General features: G+C 32.9%; 1 protein-coding gene across 1 annotated transcript; it reads left to right on the top strand.

Annotated features, from left to right (window-relative positions):
- The first annotated feature begins 4,871 nt into the window (after positions 1 to 4,871).
- LOC111411398 (protein CHROMATIN REMODELING 24) lies at positions 4,872 to 19,055 on the top strand. The gene is made up of 24 exons (XM_023041933.1): positions 4,872 to 5,208; positions 5,327 to 5,440; positions 5,553 to 5,665; positions 5,699 to 5,732; positions 5,834 to 6,729; positions 6,830 to 6,960; positions 7,056 to 7,110; positions 7,604 to 7,732; positions 7,819 to 7,926; positions 8,069 to 8,124; positions 8,216 to 8,306; positions 12,225 to 12,347; positions 12,463 to 12,540; positions 13,740 to 13,946; positions 14,029 to 14,100; positions 15,070 to 15,150; positions 15,227 to 15,345; positions 15,759 to 15,870; positions 16,260 to 16,328; positions 16,738 to 16,832; positions 17,154 to 17,282; positions 17,518 to 17,583; positions 17,670 to 17,799; positions 18,570 to 19,055. The coding sequence occupies exons 1-24, from the start codon at positions 5,082 to 5,084 to the stop codon at positions 18,726 to 18,728; spliced, it is 3,294 nt and encodes a 1,097-aa protein (XP_022897701.1). The 5' UTR covers positions 4,872 to 5,081; the 3' UTR covers positions 18,729 to 19,055.
- Positions 19,056 to 20,882: the final 1,827 nt, after the last annotated feature.

The raw sequence follows: 20,882 nt of genomic DNA, 5'->3' as shown, positions 1-20,882 counted from the left end.
GGTGCAGCCGTATAGGTATGCCTAAAGCTCTGATACCATGTTACAATTGATATGTGAATGAAATAATTTTCACTAACTTTGAATAAATGTTCACAAGACTTATACAGTACACGGGAAAGAGAAACCGAGGCTAATTTAGGAATGGAAATCATAGAAATAATTACAACATGAGTGATAAGGAAAATTATATTGTTGAATATGGTATGACCCCGTAATAAATATAAAAAATAAATAAATTATTTTTTCATCATTCTCACAGAGTCCAAACCTATCTTCGAAACCATCACTTGGCCAAAAGCCATTTGTTATCTTGTTGTTGTGGACAAAAATGTGTGAGTACATCACGGGCAATGATGAAAACCATTGGATATTGACGTTCATTATTTCTCCAAAATTTAAGTAAGTTTACTTCCAATGTATCAGTTGAGTCTACCATTGTAAGCATTTCACGAATAAAATATTTAACTAATTTATCTATATTCCATCTGCACGGCATCGATGTACTTTGGTGGTAGGAAGAAGAAGACATGAAGAGGAATTGTATTTATTGTATTAGTACTAATCGTTGTTAATAATGATAATGTATGTTTAGATGTTGACAACAATATCTTAGCATTAAGGTGCGTACGGGCAATCATCTAACATCCATATCTAATCAATGGACATATAATTCATACATTTCACTTAAAAAATTCTATATGACAATATTATAGTACAAAAATTTTCAACGACTTGTTTTCTATTAGGTGATATGTAATAAAATATGTTCCTAATTTTGTTGATCTGAACGCTAATATATTTTAACTAATCTCACATAATTAAATTAAATATATGACAATTACAATGAACATGAAAATGAGAACAATCAAAATAGAATTAAAATTTCGACATAATTTAGAAAGTATCGATTTATTAATAGATGTATTGCAGAAGTAAAAATACTTAATTTATTCTCATAACAAAATTATTTAATAATACCTACTATACCATTGAATATATTATTATCTTCTGAGGATATTGAATTAATTTAAAAACAATAATTATCTGAATAATACTATATATCACTAGCAGTCAATTTAGATGGCTACGCTTTATATGTTCAATTAAACGAGTCATGTGACTTTATATTTAAGTGGATTTATCATTTAGTTGCATTTATCATTTAATGTCATGTAATTGCCACAAAAATTGGTCCTTAACACAAGTGGCAATAAATAGTATTAATCTAATTCTTTTATGCATCACCCATATTTGATCTATATAGTGAGTAATTACAGTTATGTATCATTTTTTTACTAGTACCCTTCCACAAGTCAGACGTAAAAAGATATAACACCACTATATTTGCGTAAATCATGTATTAGCGACTTTTTTTTCTTTTTTTCAATTCAATCGAAATGAAGAATGTTTCTATTAACTAGAGAGTACCTTAGTTGAAAATATTCTCTTAAGAGTATTTTCTAATCGTGGTGTAAAATGGATCTAATGGATAGATGCAAAGAAAATGTAAATTCTTTTTTCATAGAAAATTGTTAAAAGAAAAAAAGGTGCAACTTTAAATTTTTTTTACATCTGAAAGTAGATTTAGATATTTTCATTTGATCAAATTTTGATTTTAATTCCATCGGGAAGTAAACGAAGATGCAAAAGTAGTTTTGGAAATATCAATTTACACTCAATTATACACCACCATTGAAAATGCTCTCATGAATTTGGTGAACTGTTTGCTTTCCATGCGATTGCTCAACACTTACTACGAACTTGACCATTTTCTCGCAACATTTCTTATTTGAATAGACCCATGTGTTAAGTAGAATCTTTTACCAATAAACCAAATTGGAGTTGAGCCTGTACATGATTCATAGCTCCATGTTTTGCCAAACATTTCTAATAATAGGTAGTTCCCATACCCTTTTGCTATATCAGTCTTACTTTGTAGTACCTGCATACTACTTTTGATCCTGGCTCCACTAACTTGACCCGTGGCCATTTTGTAGTCTTCATAACACTTGATAGTTCGTCGTCTTCTTCATTGATCGGTAGCACTCATTACATGCGATTCTTCTTCTACATCAATCTTATCCAAATTAATTGGATCAGTACTCCCATGCACACCTTTCTCTCCCTAAATCGACAGGATTTAGAATGTCATTAAGATCGGTGAAAACATTATCAAACATAGGAGATGTAGTGTCAACTGTCCATTGGATTCGACACCACTAAACATAGACTTAGTCCTTGTTTGGGCTTCATTTTAATGAGATATTGGAAAAACAATGTATTTTAGAATACTAATTTTTTGGAGAATGTGTGGTTAAAAGAATAAGAAAACGTTTTGAGTTTACGTGTAGTATTATTTTATTGGAAAATATATAGTTGAAAATGAAAAAAATAAAAAATACATTAGTACGGATTTTAAGCCAATTAAAATCAATTTTTGAGCGTTATTTCACTATTTCAACCTTCATTTTTGAATTCTTCTCTCACAAATATAACTAACTTTTCTCTAACGATCAAAAAATCAATTATCAGAATCCCCACCAAACAAGCACTAAATTAAATTGGAACTCAAATAGGAGATCAATATTCTCCAAATAGTTAGCTCTTGTTTGGTCACCATTATTTCTAAAATACATTTTTCTCTTTTATTTTCAACAACATATTCTACAATAAAATAATACCACAAGCAAATACAAATTTTTATTTTTTTATTTTTTAACCATACATTTTTCATCAAAATACTATTTCAAAATATATTTTGAGAAAAAATGAGTATCAAACATGCTCTTATGTGATCCATTTGACTTCTAAACTCGACACACTATGCGCTTGTTTGAACGCTATATTGTTTTTTTTTTTTTTTTGGGGGGGGTAGTGAAAATTACACATAGACTTGTTTTTAAAATCTACTTTTCACAAATCATATCTTAAGTTTCATATTTCAAATTTCAGATTATAATTAGTTATTTAATAATTTTATTCTTTTTAATATTATGATTCTTTAAAATTAAATATATTTATAAACCACCCCCTTACCCCACGCAATTTTAAACCTAATTTTCATCTTCTCTCCTCCTTCCTACCCTTCTATTGTCAGATCGATGAGGCACTGCCGTGTGCAGGGGACCGTCACCTCCCCTGCGAGAAGCATGATACAACTCTGATCTCCATCTAGCGTTGTGTTACTATACCTCTTTCGCTCCATGCATCATCAAAAACCGCATCTTTTGCCCTATCGGCAATCTCCACCCGACAACGTTGCCTCATTGGACTATCATCGCCACTATGAACGGTGCAGTACAATTGTGATCGACACCTGACGACATTGCTTGACCTAGCTTTAATCTTCGTGTTGTTGAAATGAATGTTTTCTGAAAATTTACATATTTTGTTAATAGGAAGATTTAGGTTGAAAATCAGCGTAGTGGCGTGTGAGGTGGTTGTGGTTGTTGTTGAGGAGGTGTCGATGACGGTGGTTTCCATGGGTTGATGTGGGGCGGAGGTGGCGACTGGCAGTGATAGTTAAGAGATCGAAAAATATGGCAGTAGAGTGAAGCGGACGGTGTGTTGTAGTTTGGTTTGATTTTGCTGGAGGCTATTAGTGGTTTGTTTGTTGATTTGGAGAGGTGATGGTGAAATTATAGTAGTCGACAGTGTGGCAGTGACTCGATATGGCCGACGGTAGACAGGACAATAGACGATGGTTTTGGGGTGGTTTGGAAATGGTGGTGATAGTTCTAGCGACAACGGTGGTGATGGTTCTGGAGGCAGTGGTGAGCTAGTGGTCACAAGTGTTGGTGGTGGTCACAAATTATTTTGTTAACTGTAACCAGTGAAAAAGATAAATTGTAATCAAGAAATAATGTGACATAAAAAATTGTTAATTTGTGATTGATATTTTGATAATTCGTGATTATATAATAAGTTGTAACTTATAATATTTGTCATTTGTGATCGATAAATAAATTGTGACTTATAAATTTTTTATTTGTAACCGATAAACAAATTATGACATAAATTTTTTAAATTGTGACCGTAAAATAATTTGTGACATAAAAATTCTGATTTGTGACTGAAAAATAATATTTGACTAACTAAATCGTTAATTTGTGATCAAATTGTATAGATATGTGATTTTAATATATTTAATAAAATATATAATTAATTAAGACATAAATAAATTTTAATAAATATCTGATTTCTTAAATTTGAAACTTTTGTTCTTGATTTTGAAATTGGTGATACTTAACTTTTGTTTGAGTTACATTATTTTCATAAAAATGCATTTTTAATAGTGTATTGATGAAAAACTTGTTGTTAAAAAATAAAGAAAAATTTTAGATTTGCATGTAATATTATTTTATTAAAAAATGTGTGACCGAAATGATATCAAATCACTGTTTAAGAATGTATTTTTTCAAATAATGTGGATCAAAAAGGGCCTTAACCTCTTAATTATGAATTTTTCTCAAAAAGTATTTCGAAATAGTGTTTTTTTTTTTTTGAGAATGTATAATTAAAAAATAATAAAAAAAATTTCGATTTGCGTAGAAGAGCATAGTTAAAAAGTAAGAAAAATTATGAAAAACGTGAAAAATAATTTTTAAAAAATGTATATTATTAACAGCTAGATTGGGCTCCATTATTTTGAAAATGCATTCTTCTCGCTTATATTTAACCACACATTTTTCAATAAAGTAATATTACACGAAAACTCAAATATTTTCTATATTTTTCAACTACACATTTTTTAAAAATTCACTATATCAAAATACATTTTTTCTTAGAATTACATAAAAATGGAGCCCAAACAGGGGCTAGAATTAGAAATGAGTATAGAAAAGAGACTGAAATAACCAAAATCAGATGAAGGTAAAATTTCCTCCTGTGATCCTTTTCCCCAAGCCCAAACAATCGGAAACATTTTTCATTGTTCTCTATCTCCCATCTTCCGTGCCAAACATTCCTTCGCTTCGATTCCAACGCTCAATTCCAAATTTGAATTTCAAATTCTCACACAAAGCAAGCGGGACGCAACTCTATTGCACCACCACATCCAATTCCACCACCAGTAATCAGAAATGGCGGAGGGGAAAAAGAAGCAGCCATTGAGCCTCAATCAACTCCATAATCGAATCCTTTTAGATCTCTCCGCTTCTCACAATAAGAAAAAGCCCGTTCCCCGCACTTCCTCTTCTTTACTCCCTGGTATTTTGTATACATTGGCTTACATTTATATGTATTTCTGTTGATATTCGTAGATATTTCTCGTGTTCTTTTATTGTATTCTTATCTATTAATTGTTTCTTTTGTTATTAAATTTCAGGGAAAATCGAAGTGGATGATAGTGCTCAATCAACTGAAAACGAAAACGTTCCTCGATTCTCTGGGATCATTGATTTCGGTTCCGATTCTCTTTCTACTCCTGCTCTTTCTACTGGTAAAGTTTTTTTCTCCCTGAAATGAGAAAATAAATCAGAATAAATGATGTTCACTATATGTTTATGGGTTTTATATGCAGTATGTATTTTGCACTGATCGTTTTTGGAAAGTTGTAGTGAACGATGAAGAATCCGAGTTGAAACTCGAGGACGACTCAGTGAACGAACAGGAAGAGGTACCCAATATGTTCGCGGGCATTGTTTTGTCAGATTCCCCATCTCCCACTCTTGGTATATTANAGTGAAATTCTTCTATTTCAGGCAATTCTCATGTTGATTCCAGTCTTCCAGGTATTACCGAATCTTCCTGAATCCACCACACTCTAAAATTTACAATGCAATATCTTTTGATATTTTATGATAGAGTTTGTGGATTGATAAATAAATTGCAGAAGATGAAAAACAAATGAAGGTGAAGTTAAAAGGTAGGCGCCGGCTTTGCAAAATTTCAAAGAGTGAAAACAACGATAATGAAGGGAAGACTTTAATTGAAAAAGTAGAACCTGCATTCACTGGGATTTCGGATTTTGATTCGCCTCCTCAGGTGAAAACAGCATATGAGAGCACTGGAAATGAAATTAGGGATATTCTAAATGATTTGAGCTCAAAGCTTGAGCTTCTTTCTGTTGAGAAGAAAAGTGTTCCCAGGAAAGTAGATTTAAATGAGGATTTTAAGGATTCAGTGAGGACATCGTATAATGTGGATGCAAAAAAGGAAATCCCTGAATATAGGAGGGCTGATTCTTTCCTTTCACGGTCATCCAATTCCTCATCGGATTCAACTAAGGAGTCAAAGACCGGATGTCCTATTGTGAATGAATACCAAAAGAAAAATTGTTTGGGTACTGATTCTGATGATGTTGATTTTGTTCGTAAAGTCAATAGAGCCAAGATTCATGTCGAAGGGCTGAAGAAGAATGAACTCATGAGGGTGGGCGTGAAGTCCGTATCTGTAAACCAATCTCTTGCTTTCAATTTCAAAAGAGGAGAGGACGGTGATAGTGATTGTGTGGTTTTGAGTGAAGGGAACAATGCCAAACGAGCAGATCTGAGGCAAGGGAAGTTTACTCAGGTGTCTGATGATAAATCTGAGGAAATTAAGATTTTGGATGATCGTGTGGATGACTTCATTTTGAGTGGTTTGAAGTGTACTTACAGGTTACCTAGTAAAATTGCAAAAATGCTGTATCCTCATCAGAGCGATGGTCTGAAATGGCTATGGTCCCTTCATTGCAAGGGCAAGGGCGGCATCTTGGGTGATGATATGGGCCTTGGAAAGACAATGCAGGTAGAAAAAAACCTTTTAATCTGGAGTACAGATTTTTTTTTCTTATTAATTAAGATAATCATGCGGATAATTGATCTTTCTAGACCTATTCTATTTTCAGATTTGTAGCTTTCTAGCTGGATTGTTTAGTTCCACTTTGATTAAGAGAGTGTTGATTGTTGCTCCAAAAACACTATTATCTCATTGGATCAATGAGTTTTCAGCTGTAGGATTATCTGGGAAGACAAGAGAGTATGATTATTATGGTTTCTTTTTATTTCTGTTGAACACATTAACTGAAACAATATTGGAGCTATAATTGTCCTCCAACTTTCTCTCTCTTGCAGATATTTTGCAACATGTCAGAAAACTCGACATTATGAGCTCCAATATGTACTTCAGGTCTTTTTTCCCTTACACTTCAGGCTCTATATACAATATAAAGAGAAGGAGACTGCATGTTACCTCACTTTAGTAACTTTTTACTGTTTAACTGAAGGCAGTGTTGGTTTGTAGCTTATAAACTTTGTACTCATTTTAAATAAGTATTTCTGACAATTAGATATACTATTTGTGCTCAAGTAGAATCAACACAGGTAAAAAGGCTATAAGTTGTTGAGTTTTATATGATTGGTTGTCTTTGTTACGAATTTTCCTTGATTTCAGCTCAAATGCTCGCTGCGTTATTCAGTTAAAACACATTATCTTGTAATAACTGAATAACTATTATTGTTTTGTGAAACTTTTGAAATTCATATGAAGTTTTCCATGCCAGATTTGGCAGTGAGAATTCTCTTCTGGTGATATTAGTATAATGGATTCAGATACATTTTTGACTATTTCTCTGTGGTTCTGTTTTTTGACAAGCTAGATGTTTTTGTCATCTTTCTCACAGGACAAAGGTATTCTCTTAACAACTTACGATATTGTGCGGAATAATACAAAACCCTTATGTGGAGATTGCAATTACCTTGATGATGGATCTGAAGATGAGATGACATGGGATTATATGATTCTTGATGAAGTATTGTTTTTATGTTACTTTTTCTTGAAAGCATAGCCACTGTCTATTTCTTAAGTTTTAAATTTAATATTTTTGCAAAATTTTAGGGCCATCTTATAAAGAATCCAAGCACTCAAAGGGCTAAAAGTTTGCTCCAGATACCTTGTGCTCGGCGCATCATCATTAGTGGCACACCACTTCAGAACAATCTTAAGGTAGTTTTTACCTGTCCTTTCAAGGTTTTTTATTACTGTTTTAGTTGTTCTAATTGATTGCACTATGTCCTCTATTAACAGTTACCACAAGTAAATGACATATGATGTTATTGTGTTGTTTCTGTTCTATAATCCAAAACAGGAATTATGGGCCTTATTTAACTTCTGTTGTCCGGAGCTGCTAGGTGACAAGAAATGGTAATGTGGCTTTCCAAATTCCGATTGAGTTATCTTTTGAGTTGCTGTCTTTGTAAATTAATTTTTTTCTCCTATTAATTGTTTCTCATAGGTTTAAAGAGAAATATGAGCACTATATCAATCGAGGAAATGAAAAAAATGCCTCTGACAGGGAAAAGCGAATAGGTTCAGCGGTTGCGAAGGTGATAATTTTATCCACAAGTTTGGATTATTATTATTATTTTTTCCTTCACATTCTTTTGGGAGGATATGAACTTTTTTTTAATTTGTATGTTCGTTGGACCATAGAATCAAATTTATTTTCTTTGCTTTGAAACTGTTAGGATTTTATTGTGTAGGCAATTCTTTAGACAAAGGGATTAAAATAAAGAGTTGTAAAAGTCAAGGAGTACATTGCAATAGTAAATAGATGAATTAGGTAAGTTAATGTTCGAGTTTGGAACAAGGAAGAAAAAGAGCAGCTAGATTTTCGCTAGCCTATCACCCATTTGATGCTTGAGCAGCAAAAACAAAAACCCTGTCGTCCGACTGTCGTTGAGCTCTCGCTTGAGCAACAGACCGTCCCTTGCCTGTTGCTAAGCTCTTGCCCGAGCAATGGTGTTATGCACAAAACTTTAATTCCACTAAATTTGAGTGGTTGTTCATTGTATGCTTTCTCCACAACATAATTCAAATATTCAAGAACACTTTCTAGCCTTTGAATTTATCCTTTGATCCTTGAATTCATACAACCACAACTTTGGGAAAAACATCAAATTCATAGAATCCAAAACACCCACTTCCTACATACACTCAGGGAGGTACTTTCTCAAGAGCTTTAAGAGGTTGTTGAAGAATTGAGAGAGGTTGGACCAGAAGCACAGGAAGAGTACAAGAACAAGGTGTTCTTGGTGATCTATAGGAGATAGACAATTTCAAAAGATCGGGAACAGGTTTGAGTGAAGCACGTTTCAACAAGTTTTGGACATTGCAGAAATTATATCAGCGGTCTAGTAAAATTTTCTAAATTGGATCGTATTGTAAGTTTGTCATTGTCTACAGTGGAGGTTTCTGGTTTGGTCCTGGAGTTTTTACCTAGTTAGAGTTCCCCGTCAACAATTCTTGTGTTGTTCATTGCTTTCATATAACAAACAGTGGAAGTTCAACATAAGATAATTTGACATGTTTGTTTAACCATCTAGAAACAATTAATAAGTGGCTCGTTGTTTTTAATTGGTTATTTTAATTCCTCGGTATTCATTTATTCACCCCCCTCTAGGTGATATTAGGTTCGAACTAGTAACTTTCAAAAACTTTTGCCTATGTGGTTCTCTAGCAAGCATTGACACGTTCTCGGCGTAGGCGTATCAGTGCTCGAGGCTCGACATGTATTGGACATTGGTATGTCTCCAACACATCGTCGATGTGTCGAAGATGAAAAACTGAAGACGTGTCGGAAGAACGGAAGATTGGCGACAGGAAGAAGAAATAAAGACACAACGCTGAGTAAGAAGAATATAAATGTGTTTGGCATTATTTCCAAAACTGTAGAAATACTAAAAAATCACACAAAAAATGTACCCAATGAATAGCCTTACTCATGTACAGAGTAATCTCGATGTACAAAGCAAAGCCATTTAAATATGATAATCTGGTCATACGTACGTAGAGCTGCCCCAAAGGTTAATCACGTTAGTACACGACCTAAAGCCTATGTGTGTACGAGAGTAGGTTTCAAAGACCTCTGATAATCTGGTCATACACTATGAAAACACATTCATAATAGTGTAGAGCGGGTAAAATCACTATAACTGGTCATACACTGTGGAAACACATTCACATCAGTGCAAACGAGGGTAAAATCATCTGGGTACTTTCTGGTGGTTTTTAGAAAATAACTTTAACTATACTAAAACATGTAATACCAATAAAACATGTCAATGAAATGATTTAACTGAACTGGATCAAACTTTAAAAATAACCATTTATAAATCAAATTTATTCTGAAAATCAAGCTATCAAAACAACTGTATGAATAATAAATTTTCTGATTTAATATAAATTTAATAAATAGTAATTTCTAAAAAATAAATTTTATCCACTCACCGATCTATGGATAGCAATTTGGTAAATTGACGAGCCTTGTGAAATTTTCATGTCATCAGCTGAAATATGATGTAAAATGACTAATTTAACAAGTCCCATACTAAGTATCTCTTAATATTAACAGTAGAATACTAAAACTTGACTTCTCGATACTTAAATAATTTTTCCCAATTTCCTTTGATCACTTCAAGCTAATTCCACTTTCTAGTCCATTTTTTTAATAACTAATTTATCACAGTAAGCTTTATCCTAATCATAAAAATAATTATCCCATCTTCCAATCTAGTAAAACTAATAACCATAGTTTGACCAATTAAATTTACATCTTATTCCTTAAAATCATACTTTCAAGTGAACATTTCATCATCACTATCATTTCCACTAATTATACTTATTCAAGAATTCAATTAAAAACTCTAGAGTTTACCAAAATTAGTATTTCTTACCTTGATATAAAAATCTTTCATAAATAAAAAAGACCAGCTTGAAATCATACTCTTCCAAATTAAACTATCAAATTAACCCAACTAGTCAGAAGCCTAGAAAGTTTAATATAAATTATACCACAAAACATTTACCTCCTTTCCTCTCTAAGAAATGAAGAAATTAAATAATGGAACTCAAGTTTTCATCCGTCCTTTTTTTCCTTTTCTTCCTTTTTCTCTTTTCTTTTCTCTCCTTTTTCTTCCTCTTTCTCGATTTTTCTGGCTTCTGCAATATGCCCGTCCAAGTCTCTCTCTCTCTCTCTTGTGTGTATATAAAAAAAAAAAAAAAAAAGAGATATAGGTTAATTTCTTGCCACATGTACTCTATAACCCTTTTTTTGCATTTAAGTCCTCCAACCTTCTTATAGAAAAGCATTTAGATACTTTACTTCCACTAGTAGAAAAATAATATCCAACTTTAACTTTTATCCATCATAAACCCTCAAAATATTTTCAATTTGTAAAATAAACCCAATAAAATAATTCATTTCATTTTAATCCCTATTTGACTTTGACTTTGACATTGACAATTCAACTAATGATTTTTGACTAGTAAAATTTGGATTGTAACATATTGTGTCCGAACTTTTTCCAAAAATCGCACGTCAACGTATTATGTCAGACATGAATGTCCATGTCTGTGGTTCTTGTTGCTTCAGCTTTAGCTTGACAATTATATAGGTTATTATGCAAAACAATATATGGATTTGGCATAAATATCTTTTGGGTTTGCTTTTGGTGGAGCGGATAGCAATTATACTCAGAAGTGACAGTTAGTGTCTATATAAGCTTCAAACTTGTGACAACTGATACTATGAAAGAGCCTCTTTGTTCTAGCTGTCACTACAATGTGACATGTCCTTGTAGTTTTTAGGCTTGATTTCACATTTTAAACTAATCAATATATTCTTGTGGTGATTTTTGATGTTGAAATATCCTATTGTATACCTACTATCAGGATTATTAATATATTGCTGGAGTGCAATATTCATCAATTGTCACCTGGGGCTGCTTCTATTCGACAGCCTGTAAACATTATAATTGCACATCAATTTCTTCTTGTCTTCTATTTTGTTGTCGTTTGAGGTTTTCGTATGAAGTTTGAAGCTCAAGATATTAGTTGATTAAAATCGAGTTGGTTAATATGTGTTTGAATTAAGTGTTGAGGATTCTTAAAAGATGGCTTCATTATGGAAAATGCTCGAATAGAATACATTGTCAAGTATCGGGATATATATATTCACTCATTTGTAAAGATAATAATTTATATCTCAAAAAAAGTGTGATTCTAGCATTTGCTTTATGGATATTAATTGAACTAACTTATTTGAACATATGAACTTCTCTTAGTTAAACTTTATTTGTTGTTTAATGTTGTGACATGATTATTGTACCCATTTGGTAATCACTTGGTTGGGGCTTACTCAATCTCCCGAATGTCCAGTTTGCAATCTAGTTAAATCCTATCTTTTTAGCCTTCATTAGATGTACAATTCCTTATCACAATTTGGTCTCATGTCATCTTTATAGGAATTAAGAGAATGCATTCAACCATATTTTTTGAGACGTATGAAGAGTGAAGTATTTCGTGATGATACAACACTTTCCAAGAAGAATGAGATTATTGTATGGTTGCGATTAACTGGATTGCAGGTGCATATTCCTAATTATACTTCATGCTATTTATTAAGAAAATTCTTATCGTCTCTTGTTTTCGATAAAATATTTGAGTAAATGATTTATGGTGATATGTCTTTTCCTTGTTTAGCGTCAACTTTATGAAGCTTTCTTAAAAAGTGAGATTGTCATCTCAGCCTGCGATGGGTCACCTCTTGCTGCTCTCACGGTAATATGCTCACTGGAGTTAATTTTTTTCCTTTTGGTTTAAGTTCATTTTTTCTCCATCTCTATGTGTTCTTGAAGGTTCTTTTTGACATCGCTGAAATTTTATGGGATAATCATTCATTTTTCTGCTATAATGTAAACTATTTCCAGCGCAGTTCAATGTCTAATATGTGCTTGAAATTTAAATTCTTGTTACAAGATTTGCCAATTTTTTTGGAAATTTGTTAGCATGATTCTTAACATGCAGACACGTTTCCGAAATGTTTGGACACAATTTTGTGGGTAATTTGATTTTCTTTATAACTTTTTTTAATAGATAAATAAAATGAGCACGAGATTCAAAAAGTTGGTCACCATATAAAAAAGAACTTCAGGTCCAATTTGTTTCATATCTAGGAAATACACCTTTTGAGATATTAGTAAGGCTATGTTTGTGCCACATTTTTCAAAAAAATACATTCTTAAACATTGATTTGACATCATTTCAACCACACATTTTTCAATAAAATAATATTATACGCAAATAAAAAAATTTTCTCTATTTTTTAATCACACATTTTTCATCGATACACCATTCAAAAATTCATTTTTAGGAATATAATGTGGCTTAAACAAGGGCTAATATTATTTTGTTGACAATGATGATACATGGCGTGTGGTAATTGTTAAGATTTTAGTGGCTTTAGATCTTTCACATTTAACAATCATTCCAACATAGTCATGAACAAGAATTCATTTGATCAACGCCAAATTTATAGGGAAAAACTTAGTTTCTATTTGTTGATGCTTATCATACAAAGTACAATTCACAGTTAAGTGAATACAACAAATAATGACCCCTAAAATATATAATATTTACATACAATACACAAAATCAGAGCTAAAAAAGAGTAATTACTTGCTTCTTCTCCATGCCCTATCGATTCCGGCACAAGCATGAGCACCACACAAGTAATTTTTGAAAAGTGGACAAGGTTATCATGTCAGTCTTTTTAGCTTCCACAAAAACTGCATCTTAGAACTTTGGGACATAAGCATTATGAAACTAAAATTTTCGTTTCATGATTTGTTATGGTCTTCTTCATATCCATGCTTCTTTGTTTCTACATAATTTTTTTATTGGTTTCATCAATTTGGTTATCTTTACCAATTACCATCTCAAACCTGGTAATTTAAATTGTTATGCTTTTTGGGAAGCAGATACTTAAAAAAATTTGCGATCATCCACTTCTATTAACAAAAAGAGCTGCTGAAGAGGTTTTGGAAGGGATGGATTCAATGGTAGGCCAGGAAGATCGTGGTGTGGCTGAGAAGTTGGCAATGCATATAGCAGATGTTGCTGATAAATTTGACTTTATAGAGAAGCACAATGTCTCTTGCAAAATATCATTCATCCTATCTTTATTGGTCAGGACTTACATATCAACTGTTGATTAATCTACTTGTGTGAATACATATAATTTGTCATCTTGTATATGATTTGTTACAGGGCGATTTGCTTCCAAAGGGACACAAGGTGCTTATTTTTTCACAAACACGGAAGATGCTTAATCTAATTCAGGTATTGAGACTCCTCAACTATTTTATCAATGAGGGCAGTGCAGAAGAAAATAGCTGAATCGAACTTTTAGCTTGATCATAAAAAAGGAACGAAGGATGTGGCTAATGACTTGGACATAAATCCTTTTATTTGGAAGGTGGGGTAGAGTGTTGGGTAGAGTTTCATAGAGCATTGAATTTGACAATTTGTAGTTCTTGCTTCCTGAAATTTGGCGGACAAGCTTTTTGTTACATATAGGCTGTAAATAAGCATTCTTAAGTGTTACTTATCCTTTTGTACTGAAGTGTCATTGTATTTGGTATTCAGCCTGTGAAGCTGCCTTTCTTCTTCCTCTGCAATGCTCTATCGTAAGGGTGTGTTACTAGCATAGTATTTAAAATGTTGTAACTCTGAATGGATGCCACTCTAGAGCGAGCTTTGAATTAGAGGAGATTCTGAAGTTGGAGATTCTCCCCCTTGTTCAACCCCATGTAATCAACTAAAAATTTAAAATGAGGCAGCAAGGAATTTTCTTATGTATGAGATATTTTGATTTCTTGCTGTTCTAGAAGTTGGACGTAGAAAGTAGAAATTAGACTTGACATTTGAACCACAGAGTACAATTTAAGCCTCTGGTATTGTCAATGGTTATATTCAAGTTTGCAGTTTAGCATTAAGATTTTGTGAATATGAACTTAAGAAATATATTACTTGTCTGTTTATATGAAGGGTGAATGGTTTTGGTTTTTGCTCCATTTTGTCTTAGATTGAATTTTTTCCATTAAAGGTCTTAGCTGATGTACAGTGTGGAGATGTTCACATGCACTCTGGTTCACATTACTTTTCTGTCATTTGAATTTGACTGTGAACTTTATATCTATTTGTCTATTTGATTGTCATCCCTCTTATCTTTTACCCTATCCTGTGTTTTAGATTGTTTCTCTGATTTGGCATGTGTATTGATAATTCTTTGACCATATTTCATATCAGGAATCCCTAATGTCCAGTGACTACAAGTTCTTGCGGATAGATGGTAACACAAAAGCCAGTGATAGAGCTGCAATCGTCAAGGTTTGCTTCTGGATAGAATTATCAGTATTCATATGAAATTCCCATATCTATTTCTCACTTTTCATTTATTTTTCAGGATTTCCAAGAGGGTTGTGGAGCTCCAATCTTTCTCTTAACTTCCCAAGTTGGTGGATTGGGGCTTACACTCACAAAAGCAGATCGTGTGATTGTGGTTGATCCAGCATGGAATCCAAGGTGCTTGTTTGAAGAAAAAAAATATCCTTACAGCCTCTAGTTTTTCATTTAAATTTTTCTTGAGAACATGCATTTCTTTCTTTACTTGAAGTTAAATATTTGTTTCAGACATTAAGTTAGAGTATTTTACAATTTATAGACTGATTATTGCTTGTTTAGATCATCATTTTCCTCTCTATTCACTCACATATCCACAGTTGTATGGCTTTTTATCTTTGAGAAAACAGTTTCTAAGCTGATGACAGAAAGCGTATATGAAACGAAAAGCTCTTTGCAATTGTCCTTGTATGCGCGATACTTGTCAAGATATAATGAATATTGGACTTAATTTTAACATATTGTAGATAATCTTTCTCCATAGATTTCGTTGCTATTGTATTATGTTTTATTGACTTCGTTTGCAACTTCAACAGCATGGACAATCAAAGTGTTGATCGTGCATACAGGATTGGACAAAAGAAGGATGTAATTGTATACAGATTAATGACGTGCAGCACTGTTGAAGAGAAAATTTATAGAAAGCAGGTTAAATAATTTTTCTTGTCATATTATATCATATGTGCCTTAATTTTTCATCTTCTAATAACTATAGAGACTGAGGCTAGGCTTACTTAAATTTAAAACTTTTCCCTCTTGGCACTCTAAGTCTTGTTCAATTATGAGTATTGGTCTTTCTTGTTGTAGTCATGCCCTGGTGACAGGGTGCCTATATAAAATGGTCACTACTTGCCGTAGCCTTTCTTCTTTTTCCACGAGGCACTTGACAATTGAATCCGATTTGGCCATAGTTGTTTATCGTGGGTCATGAGAACATTGATACGATTGATGATGAAGAAATACAATTCTTGGTCATTTTTTGGCCTTAAATTCATCGTTCTTTGTTCAATTTTATTATTTTCAAATTCGTTATCCAGGTATTCAAAGGAGGGCTATTTAAAAGTGCAACTGAACATAAAGAGCAGATACGGTATTTCAGTCAGCAGGTATTTGCTTGAAATGGAATGTTTACAATTCTTCATTTCATTTTGTTTTGCCCAAAATTGATGTACACTTTCTTGAAGTAAGATATTCTCTTTTACAATCAATACTATAGTATCTTTTTCAACCACTGCAGCACTGCCTAAATTATTGACACCTTATATGTTACATCATGAAGAAAAATTAAAACTTCACGTGATCTTTATCATAATGACATAATTTTTTATTCTATTCATATATTTACATGCATCACGGGCAATGATGCTAGCTGGAAAACTACATGAGCACACAACTTTATACTTGTGTAAATAATTGTGCCAGGCCAAACTAATTCCTACAATCTTAGATGGACAATTACAGTTTCTTCCATGTATAGCACATTTTTTGAGGCTGATATCGTCTTTAACTCTTCAGGATCTGCGAGATCTTTTCAGCCTTCCCAGACAGGGATTTGATATTTCTCTGACTCAACAGCAGTTGCATGAAGAGCATGATCAGCAACACACAATGTAATATAATTATTTATTTGGTTTTTGAACATGCAAGATATTCATTTAGCTGAAGTTATTGATTTGAGATCTTTATTTTTCAAGCACTTCAAAGCTTCATTTTTCAGTTTGAGATATAATAAGAATTAAAAAGGATTTAAAACATATTATTCTAATGCATAAATATTACTCCATGGGATTGATGTTAGGTATATATCAAGACTTACAATTGTCCATTGATTTCACACGCTTTTTGTGGCTATTGTCAAAGAGTCATTTGATACAAGGCATTTGCTTGCTTAATTTTCCTTATGGATTATAACTTTTCTCATCTTCCTCTAGGGAAGAGTCTGTCAAAGCCCATGTAGAGTTCCTTCAAACTCTAAATATTGCCGGTGTTAGCCAGCATAGTTTACTCTTCTCCAAGACAGCACCGGTACCAGATGTTCAGATAGAGGAGGAAGTAAGAAGGTAATTGTTATTTTTACACCCCCGTATATTGGCATGCTGTAATCTTTCAAACTGCAACAATGGTGTCTTGGCCTGCAGTAAGGCAGAGTAACATGATGGGGAACATGATGTCTTGTTCTGCACTGCATCTCTTGCCTTGTGAATATTTAACCACTTGCATTTGGCCTAAAAACACATCAAGTGAACATCACCTTACAAAGTTTTTAACTTCTATGTTCCCGTGTTTTGGATACAGGGTAAGAGGTAGTACGTTCACTGACAACTCATCCTCTCGCTCATCGCATGAATATAATGTTGATGGGTATGCTTCTAGGAATTGTTTTTAATGTGAATGGTTATCTCAATCTTTATTTTCTCATATAATGTAAATATCATTTATATTTGCAGAGCGGATTACGCGTTTAAGCCTAAGGATGTGCATAAGGTCCAGAAAATTTTTGCTCCTGCTGCAAATGAACCTTCAGAAACTGAAATCACAGAAAGAATCCATCGCTTGTCTCAGATGCTTACCAATAAGGTATCTTCATCGCTGGTCTTTAAGCACATGTGGAAATCATGATTTTTCCCTCAACCCATATTTGTTTTTCAATCAAAGAGAATCCAGTGAAGCTACTTTTCATTGCTTTTAGATTCTAAACTTAATTGGTTGATATGTATTATTGGATATGAATGTCGTAACTTTTAATTCTTGAAAAGTGCAACTGAGGGTCGCTGGAATGTTATGTTACATCAGGGTAACCTACAGATTCATTTTCTGCAGAATATATCAAAAGCACGTGACATGAACATGAATTTGGGAATTCATTACTATATTTATTGATATGCATCAAATTTCAAAGGTTCCATCAGATGATGACACTACGGTTCCCTAAAAGTGGAAAAAAAATCAAGGCTTCCAGAACATTGAATTGGAAACTAATCTATAACAATGTCTGATAGCCTAATAAGACATTATTGCATGTTGAATCAATGACCCAGTTGCATTTTAGATGGGGTGTGAATGTAATGTTCAAAGTTGGCAACTGAAGATTATTTGACAAGAGGCAGATGGCCTAATATCAATCAAAATCATTTGTAATTATTTAAATATTATGAAGCATGATCTGGGAAATAAGTTCAGCTCTGCCTCTTATTTTGAAGTTATCATTCCGAATTTGTTTGATTAATTGATGAAAATTCTTTTGGTTGCTGCTTTTTCATATATTTTATCAGTTTTCCGTTTCTTCCACAATTTTGCTGCCATTAAGTATACCCATTCTTGTATTTCCCTGTTGATTGGTTTTGCAGGTTGCTGTTTCTAGATTACCCGATAAAGGAGAGAAGATACATAAGCAAATAGCAGAATTGAGACTTCAACTTGATCAGCGACGAATGGCAAAAGGAAGCAAGGATGTAATTGACTTGGATACTATTACAGCTGGAATCCAAAAGGTAGTAAATTTGTAGTTTAAGAAATTTTTGATCAGATTTTGTCACATGCAAATTGTAAATAGTTCTTCAGCATTGCCATGGATTCCAATCATTCAAGTATGATTTACATGGCATCGGATTTTCTATATTGCATGTTTGGAGCCAGATAATTTATCTGCTCATTGCTCGGGAAGAACCCTTATGGCTATATCCTATTTGTTTTTTATTTTCAATTGCAAAATTTACGAAAAATAGCATTCATTCAAGTCAAAATATGATTGTTGTCATCTCTGTGAACTTTCACCATTAGGCATAACTTGGTGATAATTTGTAATACACAGTAGAGATACAAGATTTTTCACACAATATTCTTCCTATCATTGTGTTTTTATTTGTTTTTGTTTTTGTTTTTGTTTTTGTTTTTGGGGTTTGCGTTTCTGTTTGGCCAAATTGTACTACACACGTTGAGCCATAGGTGTTAGATTAATGTAACGATTGAAATGAAACAAAATCAATGGATATCAAGTGTTTGTTTGGGAAAGTTTAACAAGTAACTAAATGGTTGAGGTGAAGTCAATATTTAGCAAATGTCTGGGTGCATTTTTGTGGTGAAAGAATTTGGTTTTCAGATCGTTGTAGTAAGTTTTAAAGTAGAATACAACATATCAAAATCAGTATTCTTCTCTCGCAGAAGAATCACAGACTTATTTTTCACTCAGAAAATGATAAGAAATCATCTAATTAGAGGTTGAAGATGATTAGAGAAGATGAACAAAATGAAACACGACATAGAGAGGATTCAAGAAGACCACGAGAGAATGCACTAGCCAATCTTGAATTCGGAATCAGTATTTTTTTCGTGGGAATATCTATTTACTCTACTTGCGGTCAAAGATTTGATTTGGAGATATTTCAGGGGCATTTTGATAATTAAGATTTGCTTTGAATTATACATTTGACATAGTACATCCTGCATTACCTACTTCAACATGAACTTTGTAGGCTCCTATTTTTATATTTCTAACGTTAGCATGCCTTTCCATCAAGATCTGATAGAAATCTTCCAAAAAGCCACATCAAACACAACTTTTTAATTATATATTTTATCAAGTTTTATTTTATTATACTAATTTTTTTGTTAAAAGTTCCAACAAGCGAATCCTAAGTTTAAGATTTTAATTTGTTTAAATTTTCAATTTGATCAACCTATTGTAAATGAGATGTAGAGATATTAAGAAATCGAAGAAAATGATGAAAAAGAAATAATGCAATCAACATCAAATATTGACGTTCTCGCAAAATAAGAGGAGTGTCTACTATATTATTAAAAGTGAAATAAAATTAAATACGAAGACAATTGTGCCGAGTGTAGCTTTCATGCAATTATCTCTTTATTTAGAACTCATTTATGATCCTATCTAAGCAACATTTCGTTTACATAAGAACTAAATAAAACTTTATCTTGGTTCACCGAACTTTGATAATGGAATTTTTGCACAAGAGAAGCCAAATTATTAAACGATCGATTACTTTGTAAGCAAAAGAGAGTGAAGATTATTAATTTTTAGTTGTGGCCATTTTTTTTTCACTCGTCGCCTATTTGATTTTTAGAATGAAGATATGAGAATTTGTTGATAAACTCAAAATTTTAAGGATTAAAGCGTTGATGAGGATAAAATTAAATTTTTTTAATGATGCCTATTTCATGGCTGAATTTTGCAAGTGCTATTTAGTGGTAAGAACGTAACTCTTGTGTAATGAAATGGGGGCGATTGTCCTTTTTGGCGTATTTGGTAGAATTATCCACGATAAGCAAGACATTTCTATTCAAATAAGGCATTCCTGTCACGGAAATCTCTCGATAGATCTTGATTACGGACTCAGAAAACAATCAAATGAATATCAATTTACCTCGGTTTGACTCGAGACTTTCGCCTTCACGTTTGGACTGCCCTCTTTCTCTTGAACCCCACACAGGAGAAGGGTGGTGGTGTTAGCTATCTACAAAGGTATGGAAAGGAAGAAGAAGATATCACAATGGTTGAATCTCACTCACAACCTCACATGGCTTCCCTCTCTCTCTCGACTGTCTCTCTTCTCTCAACTCTCCTCTCCATTGCTACTACACCCACTCATCACAGCTGGGAGATAGATACATATATATAGGTTAGTTTAGGTCACTAAATATGG

The sequence above is a fragment of the Olea europaea genome, chromosome 15 (genome assembly GCF_002742605.1).
Source record: "Olea europaea var. sylvestris chromosome 15, O_europaea_v1, whole genome shotgun sequence".
NCBI lineage: Eukaryota > Viridiplantae > Streptophyta > Magnoliopsida > Lamiales > Oleaceae > Olea > Olea europaea.
The sequence above is the reverse complement of the archived record's forward strand: the minus strand, read 5'-3'. Positions and strand labels throughout refer to the sequence as shown.

Coding starts and splice junctions, on each gene's coding strand:
- LOC111411398 (XM_023041933.1), top strand. CDS start 5,082: ATGGCGGAGGGGAAAAAGAAGCAGCCATTGAGCCTCAATCAACTCCAT. Junction 7,733..7,818: donor ATTATATGATTCTTGATGAA/GTATTGTTTTTA, acceptor GCAAAATTTTAG/GGCCATCTTATAAAGAATCC. Junction 16,329..16,737: donor TACGGTATTTCAGTCAGCAG/GTATTTGCTTGA, acceptor TTAACTCTTCAG/GATCTGCGAGATCTTTTCAG.